Source organism: Pocillopora damicornis, chromosome 4 (assembly GCF_964200805.1).
Source record: "Pocillopora damicornis chromosome 4, jaPocDami1.2, whole genome shotgun sequence".
NCBI lineage: Eukaryota > Metazoa > Cnidaria > Anthozoa > Scleractinia > Pocilloporidae > Pocillopora > Pocillopora damicornis.
This window is the reverse complement of record NC_142673.1, coordinates 21,312,967-21,330,027: the sequence shown is the minus strand read 5'-3', so window position 1 is coordinate 21,330,027 and position 17,061 is coordinate 21,312,967. Positions and strand designations below refer to the sequence as shown.

General features: G+C 39.1%; 1 protein-coding gene across 1 annotated transcript in view; it reads left to right on the top strand.

Annotated features, from left to right (window-relative positions):
* The window catches only part of LOC113671674 (E3 ubiquitin-protein ligase rnf213-alpha), a 53,446-nt gene that overhangs the window by 33,638 nt on the left and 2,747 nt on the right, over window positions 1–17,061 (top strand). The window contains exons 51-77 of the mRNA XM_089202483.1: window positions 154–668; window positions 1,506–1,973; window positions 2,343–2,506; window positions 2,830–3,036; window positions 3,431–3,645; window positions 4,216–4,324; window positions 4,407–4,498; window positions 5,242–5,490; window positions 5,653–5,773; window positions 6,149–6,598; window positions 7,077–7,196; window positions 7,897–8,007; window positions 8,141–8,194; window positions 8,444–8,644; window positions 9,084–9,183; window positions 9,315–9,352; window positions 9,726–9,823; window positions 10,798–10,951; window positions 11,477–11,657; window positions 12,305–12,396; window positions 12,514–12,571; window positions 12,802–13,001; window positions 13,249–13,390; window positions 13,875–13,958; window positions 14,403–14,580; window positions 15,462–15,669; window positions 16,261–16,335. Coding sequence (XP_089058609.1) covers window positions 154–668; window positions 1,506–1,973; window positions 2,343–2,506; window positions 2,830–3,036; window positions 3,431–3,645; window positions 4,216–4,324; window positions 4,407–4,498; window positions 5,242–5,490; window positions 5,653–5,773; window positions 6,149–6,598; window positions 7,077–7,196; window positions 7,897–8,007; window positions 8,141–8,194; window positions 8,444–8,644; window positions 9,084–9,183; window positions 9,315–9,352; window positions 9,726–9,823; window positions 10,798–10,951; window positions 11,477–11,657; window positions 12,305–12,396; window positions 12,514–12,571; window positions 12,802–13,001; window positions 13,249–13,390; window positions 13,875–13,958; window positions 14,403–14,580; window positions 15,462–15,669; window positions 16,261–16,335 — 4,684 coding nt within the window. The remainder of the gene's footprint in view (window positions 1–153; window positions 669–1,505; window positions 1,974–2,342; window positions 2,507–2,829; window positions 3,037–3,430; window positions 3,646–4,215; window positions 4,325–4,406; window positions 4,499–5,241; window positions 5,491–5,652; window positions 5,774–6,148; window positions 6,599–7,076; window positions 7,197–7,896; window positions 8,008–8,140; window positions 8,195–8,443; window positions 8,645–9,083; window positions 9,184–9,314; window positions 9,353–9,725; window positions 9,824–10,797; window positions 10,952–11,476; window positions 11,658–12,304; window positions 12,397–12,513; window positions 12,572–12,801; window positions 13,002–13,248; window positions 13,391–13,874; window positions 13,959–14,402; window positions 14,581–15,461; window positions 15,670–16,260; window positions 16,336–17,061) is intronic.

The window sequence follows — 17,061 nt, the reverse complement described above, 5'->3', positions numbered from 1 at the left end:
CAACCGGCATGTACTACTCACGGTCTGTGCGAATTTTGTCTGTGGCTAACACATTGACAGCTAAAAGTGTATCTCACGTTGTACGTCTCAAAAACTTTGTTATGATGTGTACCTTTTTTCTCAACTGAAATGAGCCGTCATCTTTTTCCGTAGAACATTTATTGAAGACCTTGGTGGAGAATGTCGTGGTATTCTTCTGGTTCAGTGTGATTCAGGAGAAGAAAACTTCAACCTGATTGCGGGTGCAAGACACATTCTGATGGAAGAACGAACAAACGCGTCTGAAATGCTCAACTTGTCTTCGTTGGAAGCTGTCCATATTGTGCTGATCACACAGCTGCCAAGAATTGCTGGTGGATGTTGTAACTTTGTCGGTTTCCAGGGTGGAAAATGGATGTCCGTTCACATTGATGAACTTCGTCCACCCGGTAGGCACACTCCTTCCATCGAGCAACTCATCGATCGTCCCATTAGTGAGCTTTTTAATGGAGACCCCACTGAGGAAGATGAATCCATGCCAGCAGTGACGGTGGCAGTGAAGCTCCTTCGTAATTGTGTACAAGCGGCTGCTTGTAGGGTTGATAGCGAAACGGAATCAGCTGAACGATCAACTCATAGGATTGAGCTGCTTTTGGATTTACTACCTGATGACTATCAAACTCAAGAGGGTTAGTAAAGAGAAACAATAAACAATATGACATGATAGAATTTCCGAAAAGTTCACAAGTCTTTCAGTTTAAGGAATATAACCTTTTCAAAAGATGCGATCTAAGCTTACAGGGTTTTAAATTTGCCTTTCTTCATATTCGGAAAGCGAACGCAAAATCTCTAAATTTAATTTGATTATTGCAATCATTCAATTGTACCATGGCTTTTATCCTCAAAAGATCCCCAGAAATTTGCGGAAGATATCGATTATGGCGCTTCTTCTCCTGTAATTGAGAAGATTTGCTATTTCTTCATGAAATGATACCAAGAAGAGGAGACCTTCAGATTGGCGAACAGCAGAGTTTTTCCGAGACATACAGAACAATTCTCCTTTTGCTATTGCTGTGGTAGTGTAAGATTAATGCACCACTCTTTTGTAGAGGGCATTGTTATGAAGAAGCTACGAAGGACAATCCATTTATAAGGCATCCCAAAGTTGTGACCATTTTCGTCTCTGGTGTTGTCAGGGAAGTTGCGAGAATGGCAAGGGTGGATTGATTGGGTTATTCATCGCTTAAAGTTCGGAACCTATTTAATCAACAAAACAATATTGGACTGGAACGAGCATCAAACTTGCAATCTTTGTTGATCCATCAAACCAATTCAATATTGGGCGCAGAACTAAAGAACTTTGAGTGTTTTTTAGAATTGTAGTTTTGGGGGCAATAGCTGAAGGAACGTAACATTGTGTGAAGTGAGTGGAAAAAGCCAGGTTTAATGCAGCAATTGGTAAAATTCAACTCTTCAATTTCATTATTTTATTAATTTGTTTGAACCTCACTCCCATCTCTTTTAAGATGAAGAGTCGTTTGCAAGCGTTGCGGTACAAAGAACATACCACCTCTTAAAGGAAAGGGAGCAAACAGCGGGAAATCCACAAAGGTGGCTCCAATCAGAAGCTCTGTCAGGAACAGGGGTGCAGGAGTGGGGCACCTTCAGAAAGGCTCTTCTGCAGCGAGTGTTCTCAGTTGTGGTTCCTATTTTGGCTGAGATCATTGCATTGGCAGACAGAGACGGCAATTTAGATTTGTTGAAGAATGACAACACGTGGGTTCCGAGGCTGTGGCTGAAGATCTTGGCCGACCGTAACATCTCAGAGCTGAGTTACAGTGACATGATATCACCCGCTACTAATGCTGTCCGAGAACGTGTTCAAGTTATTGGCTCTGGGGCCGGTGGTCATCATTTTTCTCGCCGATTTCCGTTTTCTTTTATTATCAAGCAACGCGTGGAAAAATTGTTAAAAGATGCATCTAGCGTCGAAGGTACACGAACTATTTTTTGCATTTGTTTTCCTATTTTTTCACCGTCGTCTCTCTGTTTTACATAATGAGTGATTGACACAAAACAGTCACCCTAACTAAGATTTAGTGTATGATCACCACCATATGAGTAAATCGAGACTGACGACCACTACTGATGCAGTCGTTTCCTAAATTTTCTACTGTTCACGAAAACAGGAAATGGTTAAAAATCCAGGGACGAACATAAAAGATATCACTGAAAATAAATTTTCACTCATGGGAATCTCGATATGCACCATATGTTCTGATGTTCATGACGTTAATGAGGTAAATTTAAGGACTCTGTGTAGTGACAGTTGTCTCATGTATGTTTTGTTTCTTCGGTTGCAGCTCATTCTAGCACCACTCTGTTAGACTCTCTTCGTGAACTGATTGGTAACTCGCAGTTGGGACCCCCACTCGCTGAATTGCGCCGTTTGCACTCCGCGGAACTGCAGTATCTGATGGATTTTGTTCACATGGTGTACAAGCCTTTCAGCGATATGGAGCACGAGGTTTCATTTCTACCTGTGTTTTCATCGCAATATCAGATTTCCTTGGATAATAGTTATATTTTCTTTCGTAGCGCTTGCTTATGCTCTTCACCCAAAGGGCATCCTTTCCCGTGAAAAATCGTTTTAATTGTTACTTTATAAACGTTAGCGATCAAAAACGATGAAAATATATCGAATATGTTACTATACAAGATGGAGATTGACCTTTTGATGGAAAATCAGGGAAAGTGTCAGAGAAAAATATCAAGCTTTTAAGTTGTAAAATGATGCTCTCGTTAGCACGATTACATTTGAGTTTGCTTTTTTCCCCTCTATTCTTTCAGCTTGTTTACGAAGCGATTCTTTCGTCAGCGAGAGAAATTGTTATCCTGGAAGATGAGGATGGTAACGAGTCCATTGATATAGCACTCGTTCATGTTGCGCATAGTAGAGTTCAACACCGTTTGAAGTGTTTTGATACAGTCGTGAAAGCGAATCCTCATCTGGTACCAAGACTACGGGAAGCTCTTCAAGGAAACGAGTCAGAAGTGGTGAGTTTAGGTGCCTTATTGTGGCTGTTTGTAATACGTTAGTTATAAGTTCATCCTTATTTTAATGAGCTCCAAATTTACTCGAATATTTTAAGATATTATATAAACAGAAACTTTAATTAGTAGTGATTATTAACATAATTTCTACCACATTAGGCAAAACTTTCCGTAGGGGTCTCCTACACTGATACATTTAAGTCCCTCAGGCAGGCCAAGTTATTTTATATGTCTTGTTTTATAACTGAAAATTATCACCTCTTTTTAATGGCTAAGCAGTCACAAGCGCAAAATGAGCCCCTCCCTCTTCCGTTTCAGGCAAAACGTTTCATATTGTTTGACTGTTCTGTGATATGTTCTTTTCTGTGACTTTTTTAATCTTTAAAATTTCATACAGCTTTTGGATGTCATAGCATTGAACATTTGTCTTGAGACACTGGAGCCTTCACAAGAGATGTTACTTTCTCCGGAGACACGACGAACATGGTGTGACAGAGTTTTGTCTATAAGGCCAGCAGTGGAAGACATGATAAGGAAAGAGAGGTTTGGACCTGTCACGGAGAAATGTTCAAACTTTGGAGAGAGATCAACAGCAATGCTTGGTCACTGCAGGTAACAAAGCACCCAATTTTCCCTTTTTGAGGTTAGTTTTGACTGTGACATGAGCAGAAGCTGACTAAAGGCTTTGTTGCAGTTAGTTTAATCGGCAGACCTTATTGATAAGACTATATAACCAGTCAGTCATTTTCTTGTTCCGTCTTTTATGAGAGGATTTTGCATGTTTAAATAGTTGGTCTTTGAGCCAGCCATGCTTAGTAAGAGAGTAAGAGAGTAAGAGAGTAAGAGAGTAAACATCGTAAACAGAGAACTTAATGATACATCTTCAAAGAGGTATTTAGATCTTTACTTTATCTGGGCCAACTTGGAAATTTGCTATTTGAGAATTTACAGGGAATGATTCTAGGTTTTAAGGACGACACGAGAAAGCGAATCTTGCAAGGCTTTTGTCTTGGTGACTTTTTGGAATTCTGCCTGTACATATTTCTTAAATTTTTTTTTAAGGCAAATCGTTAGTAGTATCTTGTTTTAAAGGGTTGTCTAGAGGACTCGTTTGGTAGAATGTACTAGGACGCGTATACAAATGAGAAAATACTTATATTATTTCCTTCTTGTGTGGATCAGATCCATGTGGCAGCGAACAGGAGCTGTTCGACTCTTTGTAGAGCACGTGACTTTGTTCGCCGAGAAAGATGATGATGACAATTCCGAGAGCGTTATCAGGTTGTGGAAGGTAGGTTAGAGTAAGGAGATACGAAACGGAAATAATGAACTATAAATAAGAATTCGATAATGCAAACTGCTCTCTTCTGAAGGTTTTGGGAGATGAAACTGACTTTTCATCGCTGAGATCGCTGCAGACCATCGAAAAATTCTTGATTAACTACAGTGAAGACATCAAGCAGAGGTAAACCAGCACGTTATGTACAATTTAGTTGTTATATTTCTACATTATAGGGTCTCAATCTTCGCAAGTTTCGGAGACTGCACAAATTCTCCCACAACTAATTTCGGGTAAAGTCTGACACGAACCCTCTTTGGACTCACTTGTCATAAAGTTTTTCAGGACATTATATCTACTCCAGGCTAACCATCTCCTGATATTTCTCTGGTGGTATTGATTTACTTAATTAAAAGTTAAAGCGGAGTGAAATTTGGGGACATTTAAAGGCTTGTAATTGTGGAAGCTGTCATCGGCCTGTGTCCACTAAAGTATTCATTGGTAACATAGCGTTAGCCACGGCCAACAACTTCAGGGTTGTGTTAGGGCGAGATCACTCGTCTCCGAATTGTGTGGGCGAGGTTCGTTCCAGGACCCTGCATCACACCAAGGCTTGATTTGTCACTGGTTCTTTTCTTTACCCTCCGGCTTTTTTTTCTATTTGGTTCCTGGATTTTTTTCCCACATGAAAATCAAAACTGAAAAATCCGAATCATCCTGAAGTCAATAGACGAAGAATTACATCGCAACATTTTCACAGAGTAATCATAGTTTCTCACAGCTTTAAATGCCAAAAACTTAAGTTATTTTTGACTGATGGTGGGAAACCATGGCCCATGGCCGAAGCAGGAGCGTTATTGAAATTGAGGGTAAAGAAATAATTCTACTGCTATGCTGGTACTTATTCATGTTTTTTTTAATGACCACAGGACAAATGAAGAGACCGCCTCTGAGTTACGTCGCCGATGTAATGCCTTTTTCATGGAGCTGGTGTCAGTATTCTGTTTTGGTGACTCAGTGTCAAAGGACCTTGAAAAGGAAGCTATCACTCTACTTATGCGTTATGTTATCGGTCATCAGTCAACTCAGACCAAGGATTTCTCTCCATTCCCTGATTATGCTATTGATCCCACTCCTGTAGTGCGTTCTTTTCTTCTCCAGCAGCTATTGCGGTCAAGGTAAAAGTGTTGAGAAACAATCTCTTTCTCAGCTAGCACTCACACTTTCTTGTGCCTCTTAACATGTCTGATTTTCTTTTTTCCTGTCTCCAATTTACATTAAATTGTCCAGTTAATAGGAGGATAATTATATACTAAACTGTCTTTAATTTTTAAAAACAGTGTGAAGTTGACAAAGTTGGTGAAAGACCATTTGGGAAATTTCTTGCATGGGGCTCGGAGCTTAAAACCAGAATCTTCGCACGTCAAAGAAGTCTGCATCTTATGCGTCCAGTGTATGGAGGTATGTAAACTTAACTAATACTGTGCTGTGAGGTGAGAGTAGTTCAACTGAAATTATATTTATTCTACTCCGGATCGGGTGGTCCGAATTCGAGCCCTGGCCGGGGTTATTGTCTTATGTTCTTAGGCAAGACACTTTACTCTCACAATGGTTCTCTTCACCCAGGTGTACAAATGGGTACCAGCAAATGTGCTGGGGGTAACCCTGCGATGGACTAGCCTCCCATCCAGGGGGGAGTAGCAATACTCCTAGCCGCTTCATGCTAAGAAAACCGGAGTTAAGCACCGGCCCCATGGGCTACTTGGGTCGTACTACTTACATACCCGAGATGTTCTCTTTTATAACTGTTCTCAAATCTTACTGCCTTTACCTCAGGACATCCTTATCAGCCGTTATCAAGCAAAAATGGCCGATTTGAAGATAACATTAAAGCTCAAACATGCTAAAAAGACTTGCGAGGAGTCGTTTACAGCTCTTAAGGCCAGTGACAAAGATTCTGCTGAAATTAGCGCTCTCTCTCTGGATTGGGTTGCTAAAGGACGTTACGTCTTATCATTGGTGGTAGAGTACATTTACAATTTTTTCATTGAGGGAGATAACAGCTACAAAGACCTTGACGCCAAGAGAGAAGTGATGTTATTATTAGAGTCTGCAAGGAAGCTTTGCATGGAAGTGTCGAGTTCCACACCACAGCAAGTGTCGAGTTCCACACCATGGCTCTACCTGCTTAATCAGCTTGTCAGGCGGTATGGCTTGGACTGTGTCCGAACTCTGGGTGAATATGAGGAACTAGCGTGGATTCTACCTCCAGAGGCCATACAGCAGGTAAACAATGAATGATGAATGAATGGATTTCGTTGAAATGTGTTAAAACTGAATCATAATAGAAAAATAGTATGCATATGTCGTAAGTGTGAGACGGGAAAGGAAAAATCTGGATGCTAGACGGATTCAATTTTGGTAAGTTCTGACTTCGTAGTCAGGTGCTCTAATTACTGTGAACATGTTAACGAGACAGGCCATCTACTATGTGAACTGAATTTCTCAGAACTCAATACGAGTAAATATACTTAAACCTCGTGAATATCTCTCAAAAAACCACAAGTGTTATCAAAGCGCAACGGTTGAGAACTGGAGGAGCCAAAAAGAGGAACAACTTTTGAAAATCCAGACTCTTTCCGTCCTCTTTTTTAGTGCTCATAATTGAACACTTCTCTTAAATGTTTGAAGGCAACAACCTTTTTACATTTTACTTATGGTAATACATGTTGCTTGCTATTGATCTTTGGTCTTCGATCTGCAGGAGGAGGATGTAATCCAAGACAGGTTTATTGTTCATGGAGACCATTATCGTGCCGTCCGTGAGGGGCTGGCCAAAACTGTCATCACTGGGAACATCCAAGACATTGTCACTGCCATTACGGTTAGTGTCCACTGTATATTGTCTTTTTCTATTGGGCCTTTTATCTTCGTTATTGTGGGTTATTATGGATTGTATCAACTCCAGACATTCAGAAATGACACAGATATTTTAGAACTCGTTGGTACTCATTTTTGGTAAATGTATTACGCGATAAAAGAATTTGATGACTTGCGGCCTCCCAATACAACTTCACGGTTATAAAATATCTGCCGAATTGTTTGCAATACATTCTCAGCAGTTCACATTATGTTATTTCCTGGTCATAAGCTTTCTTCTTCGTCGGTCGCTTTCAAAATCTGTTGACGTCACCCGTTAGTTACGTTACTCGTTAGTGTTGCAGCCTCTCCTAAGAAATAATTATACTGGATTCACCCCTGTGTTATGAAGACAGTCTTAATCTTGAAATAATTTGGTTTTATCCACTGAGTTGATAATGAAAATTGGCTGCCGTTAACAGTTTATAAGCTGATATTTCGAGCTTTAGCCCTTCGCCATTCGCTCTGTTTCTTTAGAAACTTACCCCCTTCACTCATTTGACGTAATCTTAGAGGACTTAGAGGTTAAAATTTACAGTTTTACATCTCACAACCATATTAGTGAGCGAAATGTAAGTATCTTTTAAACAATTAAAGTTAAGTCAACCATTTTCATGAGAAGTTTCCAAACAAGTCACCATTAGAACTTTTTAATTTTTTTTAAGGAAACAAGATTACAAGATGTCTATAAAAATGTAATTCTCCTCCTGGTGATATACCGTGAAATAACGATGGCAAATATTTCTCCAGTTCAGACTCAGAATTTGTCTCAGGAGGTAAGGAAAAACAGTGTACACTTTCCAAAGAAAATTTTAATTCTGCTCTGTATGCTTATTCATCCTTCCTCTTCGCTAATTCGACACGTTCTTGCGTGCTACTTTCAGAAAAGAGGATAATTTTTTTTTTCAGCTGAGAGTAAAGCTTGACGATTTCGTAAGAAATGGAGGACACCTGAATGAAACGGTAAGAGCAATTAAAAACATGCGCGCATGTTTACTGCAAAATGGATTGTCGTTGAGGTAACTCGAAAAGAAAGAGACAATAAGCACATTTTTTAATTCCTGATTATTGTGTTAAATATGGTCGACTTGTGTGAAACCAGCGGAATTGGCAATTGAATAGTCAACACTACCATTCTTTTCTTACTCTCTCGTTGTTTAGGCTGTTGAAAGGTTCGTTTTCTTTTTGTAATAAGCTATGTATATTATTTAGGTGCAACATTTCGCCAAGGCACTTCTTGAAAACAAACAAGGTGGAAATCTCAGGGAACTTCAAATCTACAATGGAAAGAGTCCGCAGGAGCACACCATGGCCGAAATTGTGATCCATACAGTAGCAGCTTTGCAGTGCGTTGGTGCGGCATCTTTGGCTCAGCCCCTTTATACTCTCCTGACTGATCCATCGACTATGAAGGTTAATATACAAAGATATGTTATCCTGAGAAAATGTGAAATGTTTTGAGCATAGGTGAAAATGATAACCATAACGATTAAAATCTACTTTCTATTGTTAAAATGGTAAAAGAGCATTTGCATGTCTTGTTCCACACTAAAGGGGGTAGGTTTCTAAAGAAACTGTGTGCTGCTTCGGTGGGAGAGTATAACAGAGTAATTTAGTATTATCAACTGAATTGATAATGTAAACTGGCTACGGTAAAAGTTTTAAATCTTTCAGCGTTAGCCCTCGTCAGACCCCTTCATTATTCGCTCTGACGAAGGGCTAACGCTCGAAACTTTTAAACTCTTTACGGTGGCCATTTACGTTATCAACTCAGTTGATAATTCTAAAGTACCTTATTCCACCGTAGTTTACTGATAGAATATCTGATTGCTTCGTTGATTTCCTGGTACAGAATTCTTTCTTACCAACAATGCCCGAGGATAACTATGTCGAGTGCATGAAGGCCATGGCTGATACTTTGAAACACACTAAATGGGTTGGAGAGTGGTATGGTAAGTGTCTTTTGTATTTTTAGAAATGTTTACGTTGGAATTTAGCAGCGATCTCAAATAAGCATGTACAATTCTATTGTTCCAACAAGAACTTTAAAATTACATCTTACACCTTACTTTCTTTCTTTCAGAGTGTGTCAATTGCAGATATGTATATTTCATCGGGGAGGTAAGGAGATATAAATTTTTTTTTATTTGGACACTAGAGCCTAAATAAGACACGGAATACTATAATATTACTGCTAAACTTCAATTTTAGTAGTAATATGTGATCTTTTCCCTAGTAGAATATTGATTTCAGGCTAATGGAAAGTACCCACGGTTACGATGGGGAACTCCTTTCTGAATCCGCAACTGACTATCACAGACTATGAAATCAAGGGTTGCGTCGGTAGAGACTTACCGCAATGGGTAAGGGAGAAGGGTGTAAATACCTTTCAAGTTACCTGTTACCCGAGTAGGGAAAGAACCTAATGTACTTCACGCATAGTCACCGGCTCTCATTGTGCTCACTAACATAGATTTCATTTGTTTTGGAATAGTGTAAAGTACCAATGGAGCAGGGCACTTGTCCAGATTGTGGAAAATTATTGGGAGGGAAGGAGCACAAGTTCTTTGGAGAATACAGAGTTTCCGAGAAGTAATTTGAACACATCTTATTTGAATAACTTAAACGTTTCTAAATGTTCTTTCTGTTTTGAGGAAAATTAAGGACGAATTTTCATCAAAAAAGGGAGCCACGTTCAGATGTTTTGAGTATTTTTTGTGCAATTTGAAAGACTAACTTCACCAGAAAGGATACTAGAAAATGGAAGCTTGGAAGGTAGAAACACAAAAGAAGAAAGTAATATACTAAGAAAGAAAGAAGATGTTTAAGGATGGAAGAGATTACAATGGATCAAGAGGATTTAAACTGTGTGGTCTATATTCACTTGAGTGGATTCAAATGACCAACTTAAAAAATTTAGTCTCGCTATAGCTATGTTAGGGTATGAGTGAGTGCGTGAGTGACGGTATGTAACAAAAACATTCCGATATTGACCCAATTTTGACAGATGTTTCCCGGTACTTCTAATCGTTTCTTTTCGAAGTATCTTGTTACTCGATACACCTTTGAGTTCCCTCCTTTTGGGATTTCTGGCTTACAGACACTAACGCATTATGTTTTAAGTTCTTGCCGTGACACTACAAAAAAAAGCGACAAGCATCTCAAAATAACTTTCAGTCTCGTCGACGCGTAGTTTTAATTATTTATTACCAAAAAGCAAAATTTTCTTTGCAGAAATGTCAAAATACGTGTTATGTGCGCATCATGGAAACTTTGTGTCAATTAGATTCTATGTTGTCAAATTCTCTTTCCCTTGTGTAACAGGGTACTCATAATTATGTAGGTTGTGGGTTTTGTGTATTGCAAGTGAACAACACTACCTTCTAGCGTTACTATACAACCTCTATTTCTGCTCAATGCTATAACCATTGTACTATATCAGTAGCCACAGGCAGTCTCAGACTATCTATTTTCACAATGCACTTTCTACGACGTATCTATTGTAAGAAATTTGAAGCGCAAGTGATTACTCAAGTGGTATCTACTTTTCAACTTTCTATCTTTAGGAAAGACAGGACCAAAGCTGGCTATGTACTCGGAGAACCTAGCTCGAGACTTACGAAAGCAGAACCTCAAAGAGACATGCCGCCGATAGTGTGCAGTTTGCTGAGGATTATCGTGCACTCGGCCATGGTCATGGGAGCATCCAGAAATCCACAGGTGATTAGTTGTTAGACACAGCGGGCGGCTGTCAGAAAATGAACATTCTGGTAACTTTTGTATCAGCTGCGGTCCTTCTGAATTCCTTTAGAGAATGAATTTTGATCTAGAACGCCAATGTTTTGATGTAGATTTGATGTAAAGAAAAAGAGCACACGGTTCACGTGATATATAGTTTGACTGACCGGTTTTCAGAGTGATAGGAATTCTCAAATAAATATAATGATAATAATAATAATAATAATAACGATAAGAATAGTATTAGGCTTTATTTACAGTGGGTATAAAAACCAAGCCAAGAAGTTGAAAACTCGGGGCAACCGAGAATAAATCAAGTGAGAGTTTCAAGTGTTTGAACCCGGGACCACCAGATTACAAGTCCAGTGTCTACTTGGAGATAACTTTGTCTAAAACCTGATGGAATTAATATCCATATGGTTTTAATTAAGAAAAGCAGCCAAGTTTTTTTTCTCATCTATCTCACTCTTGAATACAATTAAAAATCTTCGATTTTTTTCTTCAAAGGCAACCGCACAGCTGATCACACCTTCATGCTCGTCGCAGTCTGTGGGACAGTTTTTATGGCAGCACTTGCAGAGAGACCTGGATGTTCTTAGTAGAGCACTCAGGTGCAGTGTTGATGACGCAGCTCTGACAGTTCATCTAGCATTACAGAAGATGATCTCGCTAAATGGGGAAAAAACTGGTACAAGCTTTCATACCTTAAAATTAGTGTAAAAACACACTTTGATCAACGGGTAAACTCTCATCCGATGGACTCCCTTATCATCGAGGGTGAATAGCTCTATTCTTTGCCAAACTGTGCTTTAGAAACCGGAAATTTGTCTTGTGCGCAAACTTTAGCCATCATCATAATACAACTATGATCAATTCCGACATTGAGGAGTTAATTAGCTCTGGTTGCGAATTCTAAGAAAAGTTAACATATCAACCGTAAGCCCTCGAACTGGTTGGTCGGTATGATTAAATGAGTAGTAGATAACAGATGACGCCATGGTGTGGTTGTAGAATTAAAATCAAAAAGGGAAACAAATGGCGTACGGGTCGCCGGCTGATGTTGCTGAATTTTGTTCATAATGAAGTAGCAAATGGCAGCAAAGCAGGGAGAACCAATTGATTCTGATGACGTCATATTTAGTTTTGCCTTCACGTTGATCAAACTAAATAGCGAGTTTAGCATATTGAACATAAATTCAGTCTCTCTCTCTCTCTCTCTCTCTCTCTCTCTCTCTCTCTCTCTCTCTCTCTCTCTCTCTCTCTCTCTCTCTCTATTTTGCTATCCAGTTTGTTCATTATTGCCCATTGTTTCCCATTTCTTCTCATACTCTCCAGGAAATGACCATGACATGCTTCTTCAAACTCAGGAAAGTCGCCGCAGCTGGGAGAAAGCTTTTTGCTCTGATATTCTTGTTCCTGTCATCACCGTACGTAAAATTGAGTGATTTCTTTTGGTTTGTTTCGCCAATTGCTTTGCTACATACGATCTTTATTCGTATGATTAGCGTTCTAGTGTTATTGTTATTTTTGCAATATCTTCCCAGCATCTTGACGAGAATCTCCAAAACGCATCAAGACTTTTGATGGGAGACGGGAGATTTGGTACGCTATTTCATTTTACTTGTTGATGCAGTAAAAAATGCGCGGGAAGCGAATCTACTAGTAGTAGGACTAGTGGATTGGAGGGCTTTAGTGCTATCCCTGAAAGAGGCCTTAGCTGGTAGTAAGGCGTTTTTTTTCAATTTTTGCTAAAGCGCGCACAGTTATTACAAACTCTGGCGAAACCGTTGAATAAGAAATTTTCACACATCTTTGTATTGTGTCCTTTTCAGGAAAGGATCCGCTGGTACGTCAACTTTACGAGTTCGATGAACAGATTAAAGACTTATCTCAGGGCGTTAGGCCCATGTCTCGCGCTCTTTGGAAGTACAGACACCGTATAACTGTTGAGCAACTGAGTAGCTCTTTTCAAAGAGAAGTCCTTTCTGGTGGCGGAGGGAAATTCAAAGTGTTGGACGCTTTCCTCAAACAGGTAACATCAACATATTACTGCAAAGGGTTGGGGTTCTGTACTACAAAGATTTTCCTTGTCATTCCTCAAACAGGTAACATCAACATATTGCTGCAAAGAGTTGGGGTTCTGTGCTACAAAGATTATTCTTGTAATTCCAACCCCTTTTTCTGCCTAAATTTCGGGCAGCATCTGCTCGTGAAAAACCGAAGGCAGTTTTCTTTTAAGTCTCTATCTTTATTTGTTTTTTCCTTTTTAACGAATACAGGAACACAAGTTGCGTTTCGTTCAGTTTCTACCCGATGTTGTTCGCCTCCAGCGTCTATTAATGGACAGATTCCACCGAAGAATTGACAGAACAGATGCTGAGAATTATACCGTCCCTGAATTTCTCAAGGACCTTCCCAAAGGTACTAAATAAGCTACAAACCTGTATCCGATATAGCCAATGCCATGGCAATTGTTCAATGCAAAGGGTTGATATTTTGAGATGCTTTTCAAACAGTAAGCTGCAGTTAGCAGGTGCACCTTTCCCTGTTAGTTTTTCCACAGGATATCTTTTGACGACTAGAATGACAGAGGTGTCAAAGCTATAGCATTTCTACCCCTTGGAAATGTGACGGCTAAATTTCAATTTCGTTTATTTATTTGTCAAAAAAAATGTTCATGGCCAGAATTTTCTTGGTAACTCTTCTCGGGTCATCTGCGCAAGTAAATTGCGTCCTAGACAAGATTTGCCTTGATAAGTCTCCGTGTTTGATATTTTCCGTATGACTTCTTCTGGATAAGGATTTTTTGTGTGAATTTTACTGAAGAGAAAGTTGCCAGTGTAAGTGCAACTGTGATGACTCTTGAAGTAAATTTTAATTCTGCTGAGATCAAATTTGTCTCCAGGATCTGTGAAAGAGGAGTATACGAACCTGTTCCAGAGTTTCAGGAATGCATGGAATGCTTGCAAGTCATTTCTCGGTGATCAAGGTACAATAATTGTTCCGTTTTTCCAGGGTACACGAAAGAAGGCTTAAGTGATTATTGCGACCAAATTTCGTTTCTTTCTGTAATAAATGTTTGTTTAGTTACTTAGTAATTTATCTGAGCCCAGCGTGGTGAGATGAAAAAGGCCAAACTCAAAAGTGATGCTAAATTTAGATTCGGATGAGGAGTCAAAACTTAGTCATGAAATAATACCTCGAACATTTGATTTGCCGGTTTTTAAAAAAGATCATACTGATTTAGAAAAAATGCGGTATTTTTCTCTTGTTATTCTTTCTATCAATCGAATTTTTTAATGTGGTAATTTATTTCAACTTTGACTCAAAGTCAGTGTTTTCGTTGATTGTTTGTTCTAGCAGTTTTACCGTGCCTTCTTTTGAGTACTTTCATCTGGTTCTAATTTGTCTTTGTCATTCTTTACACCCCAAGGTCGCCTGCGCGTTCCTCAAGACCTTTGTAATACCACAATCGACAACAACTTTCCAATCGCAATGGTTCTCCCCAGCACCACCGGGATGGGAGTTTGTTCGACCTCACTCACCTTCTTCCTGGTTAATGCAAATAACGAGTGTCTGGGAGCCTACCGTAGTGCAACTAATCAAGATAGGTACATAATTTTATAATGAACAGCTTACGTGTTGCCATTTTCCTCTTACCTTCTATAGAAGCAAATAGTTGATCGACATGATCTTTCTCGAGCTGTCTAAAGCGTAGATAACGTTTTTCTACTTAATTTAGGTCTAAGGTGTTTGTCAAACTGACTGAGCTGCAATATGAGACTGATATCAGCATCCTGCAATCAGTTATCGTCTCCTCTAAATGTAGCTTTAGAATGAAAAATGTCATTAATTGGGGCTATTATTTTCGAGAATAATGTACATTGGAAATAGTTACGATGTTGATGAAAATAATTTTCCGCTAGTCCTGCTCAGTCTTGGATAATTACCCCACTAAGCATAGGACACTCAACTACAGACAATTACAGTCATTATTATGCATTCAACTTACTATCTCTTTTCTGATTGACCGAAAGCCTTCGGTGAATTTTCGATATCAGCGCCTGGGACGTCATCTAGTTTCAGATTATACAATTGTCATGTCAAGGACACTCAAGGTCACGCGTAATCATGTCACGTGTAACTGCAGTGCCAATTTTAAGGGTAATCACGTCAAGTTCGCGCGCTTTGTGTTGCTTGCTGATTTGTATATTTTTACGCGTTTAGAAATAAATTATCGATTCCGCCTACTTTTGTGAACATTTTTTTTCCTTCAATGTATTATAAAACAATTATTTGATTTGGTTTTTGTGATATCTAGAAAAATCAAGGTCTTGGTAAGGATTATTAGCCGGCTCAGCCTTCGGCTTCGGCTGATAACCCCTAACTCGACCTTGATTATTCTGGATATTACAAAAATCCTCATCTCATAATTGTTTATGAGTAAGATCCAACTATACATCTCATCTGAAATATTATTTTTCATTTAAAGTCCCTTGGAGCGTGTCTCCGTATCAGAGGTGACCTTGTCGCACTTAATAGCCTATGATCCTGAAAGAGACCTGCTGCCCCTCATCCTGGCTCATTGTAACTACTCTCTGGAGGTGGGACAGGAGACCTTAGTTCACTATGATTGGGCGGCTCTGGAGAGACAGCTGATAGACAGGTTGTTGTGGGGAAGGCCTTTTGTCGAGTTCAAGGTAGGGTGGAAGTATTTAGAACACATAATGTATGATGAGAAAAAAGCATTTTCTGTTTTTTCAGTAGAACTCGTTTTCACCGCACAGGAATGTATTTATTCTCTTCATTCTCTTACTGAGTTTGCTTCAACCTAGTGCAAACAGTTTCAAACTTATTTTATTAGAGACACGTTTCTCTTTTGAAGATATGTCTCGACCAGTCATAACAATTTCAGTTGATGGATAAAAAAAACTTATCTTTTTTCACCTTTCAAAGATAGGAATCCTGTGAAAAGTCAAAGAGGGGTTATTTCTAGGGTAAAGGGCTATATGCAAACTGCTTTGGTTTTTGGAAAGTATGTTGCAAACAGCGGTGTCAGCCCCATTTCTTAACACTTAGTGCTATTCGTCCTTTTTAACCTTTTATTTGAATTACTTGTCCCTCTGGTCAGTATCTGATGACCAAACATTCGAAAAAACAAAAAACAAAACAAAAATTCCGTTTTGAAGACGCGTTTAGAGCTTCGTTATGACCATCCCTTCACAACTGGAAGAAGAATTGCAACCAAAGTAATTGTAATCTCTGTCAGCTTTTTTTCCCTTTTGTTTCAGGAGGAACGTTTTGCGTTCAGCCGAGACACCCGAGATGACGCAGTTTTCACTTCCCTAGCTGGAAAAATTCCTCAGGTAAATTTCATAGTTTCCCTTTTTTTGTTTCAATATATATATTTAACCAGTGTTCTGTAAAGTTCTATAAAAGAAATTTGCTCTCGCCTTAGTTTCACTGACGCACCAAAGAATAAAATCTCAAAGTGTGGAATGTTTGAAAAGGAGATTTGGTGTTGGTGGGTGTCTGATAATGCTTGATTGTCGATGCAAACTGGGGGTTTTAAATTGGGATAACATTTCAAATTATCTTCATTTATGAAATATGTTTATTTATTTAGTTATGTGTTTTTTCATCTATTTTCTCATTTACTTGCAATCTAACCGCTTCTAACAGGTATTTAACGTTAACAACTGAGTTGAAAACGTAAATTGGCCACCGTATAGATTTAACTGCGTGGTTGAATAGAATGTGGTCAGTGTTTTCCTTCTCAGCCGTTTGTAGTGCTGACTGTCGATCAATTTGTGGGGCACGGTGACCGCATTCCATTCACTCTCACATTTCCCCCTCATAACCACGCAGTTAAATCTATCATCCTTAAAAAGATTAAATTACTCCAAAACGGTTCAGAGATTGGCACTATCTTTTCTCAACCTCCACTAATTTCATTCAAACGTGACAAAAACATAGGCAACTTTTTTGTCAGAAGTTCATTTCAAAACAGTGACCAACCTGGAACTTTCAAGTGCGCTCGTCCACGATGCAAAACTTGTCCTTTCATTCCTAACGTAGAGAAAATGTTGGCA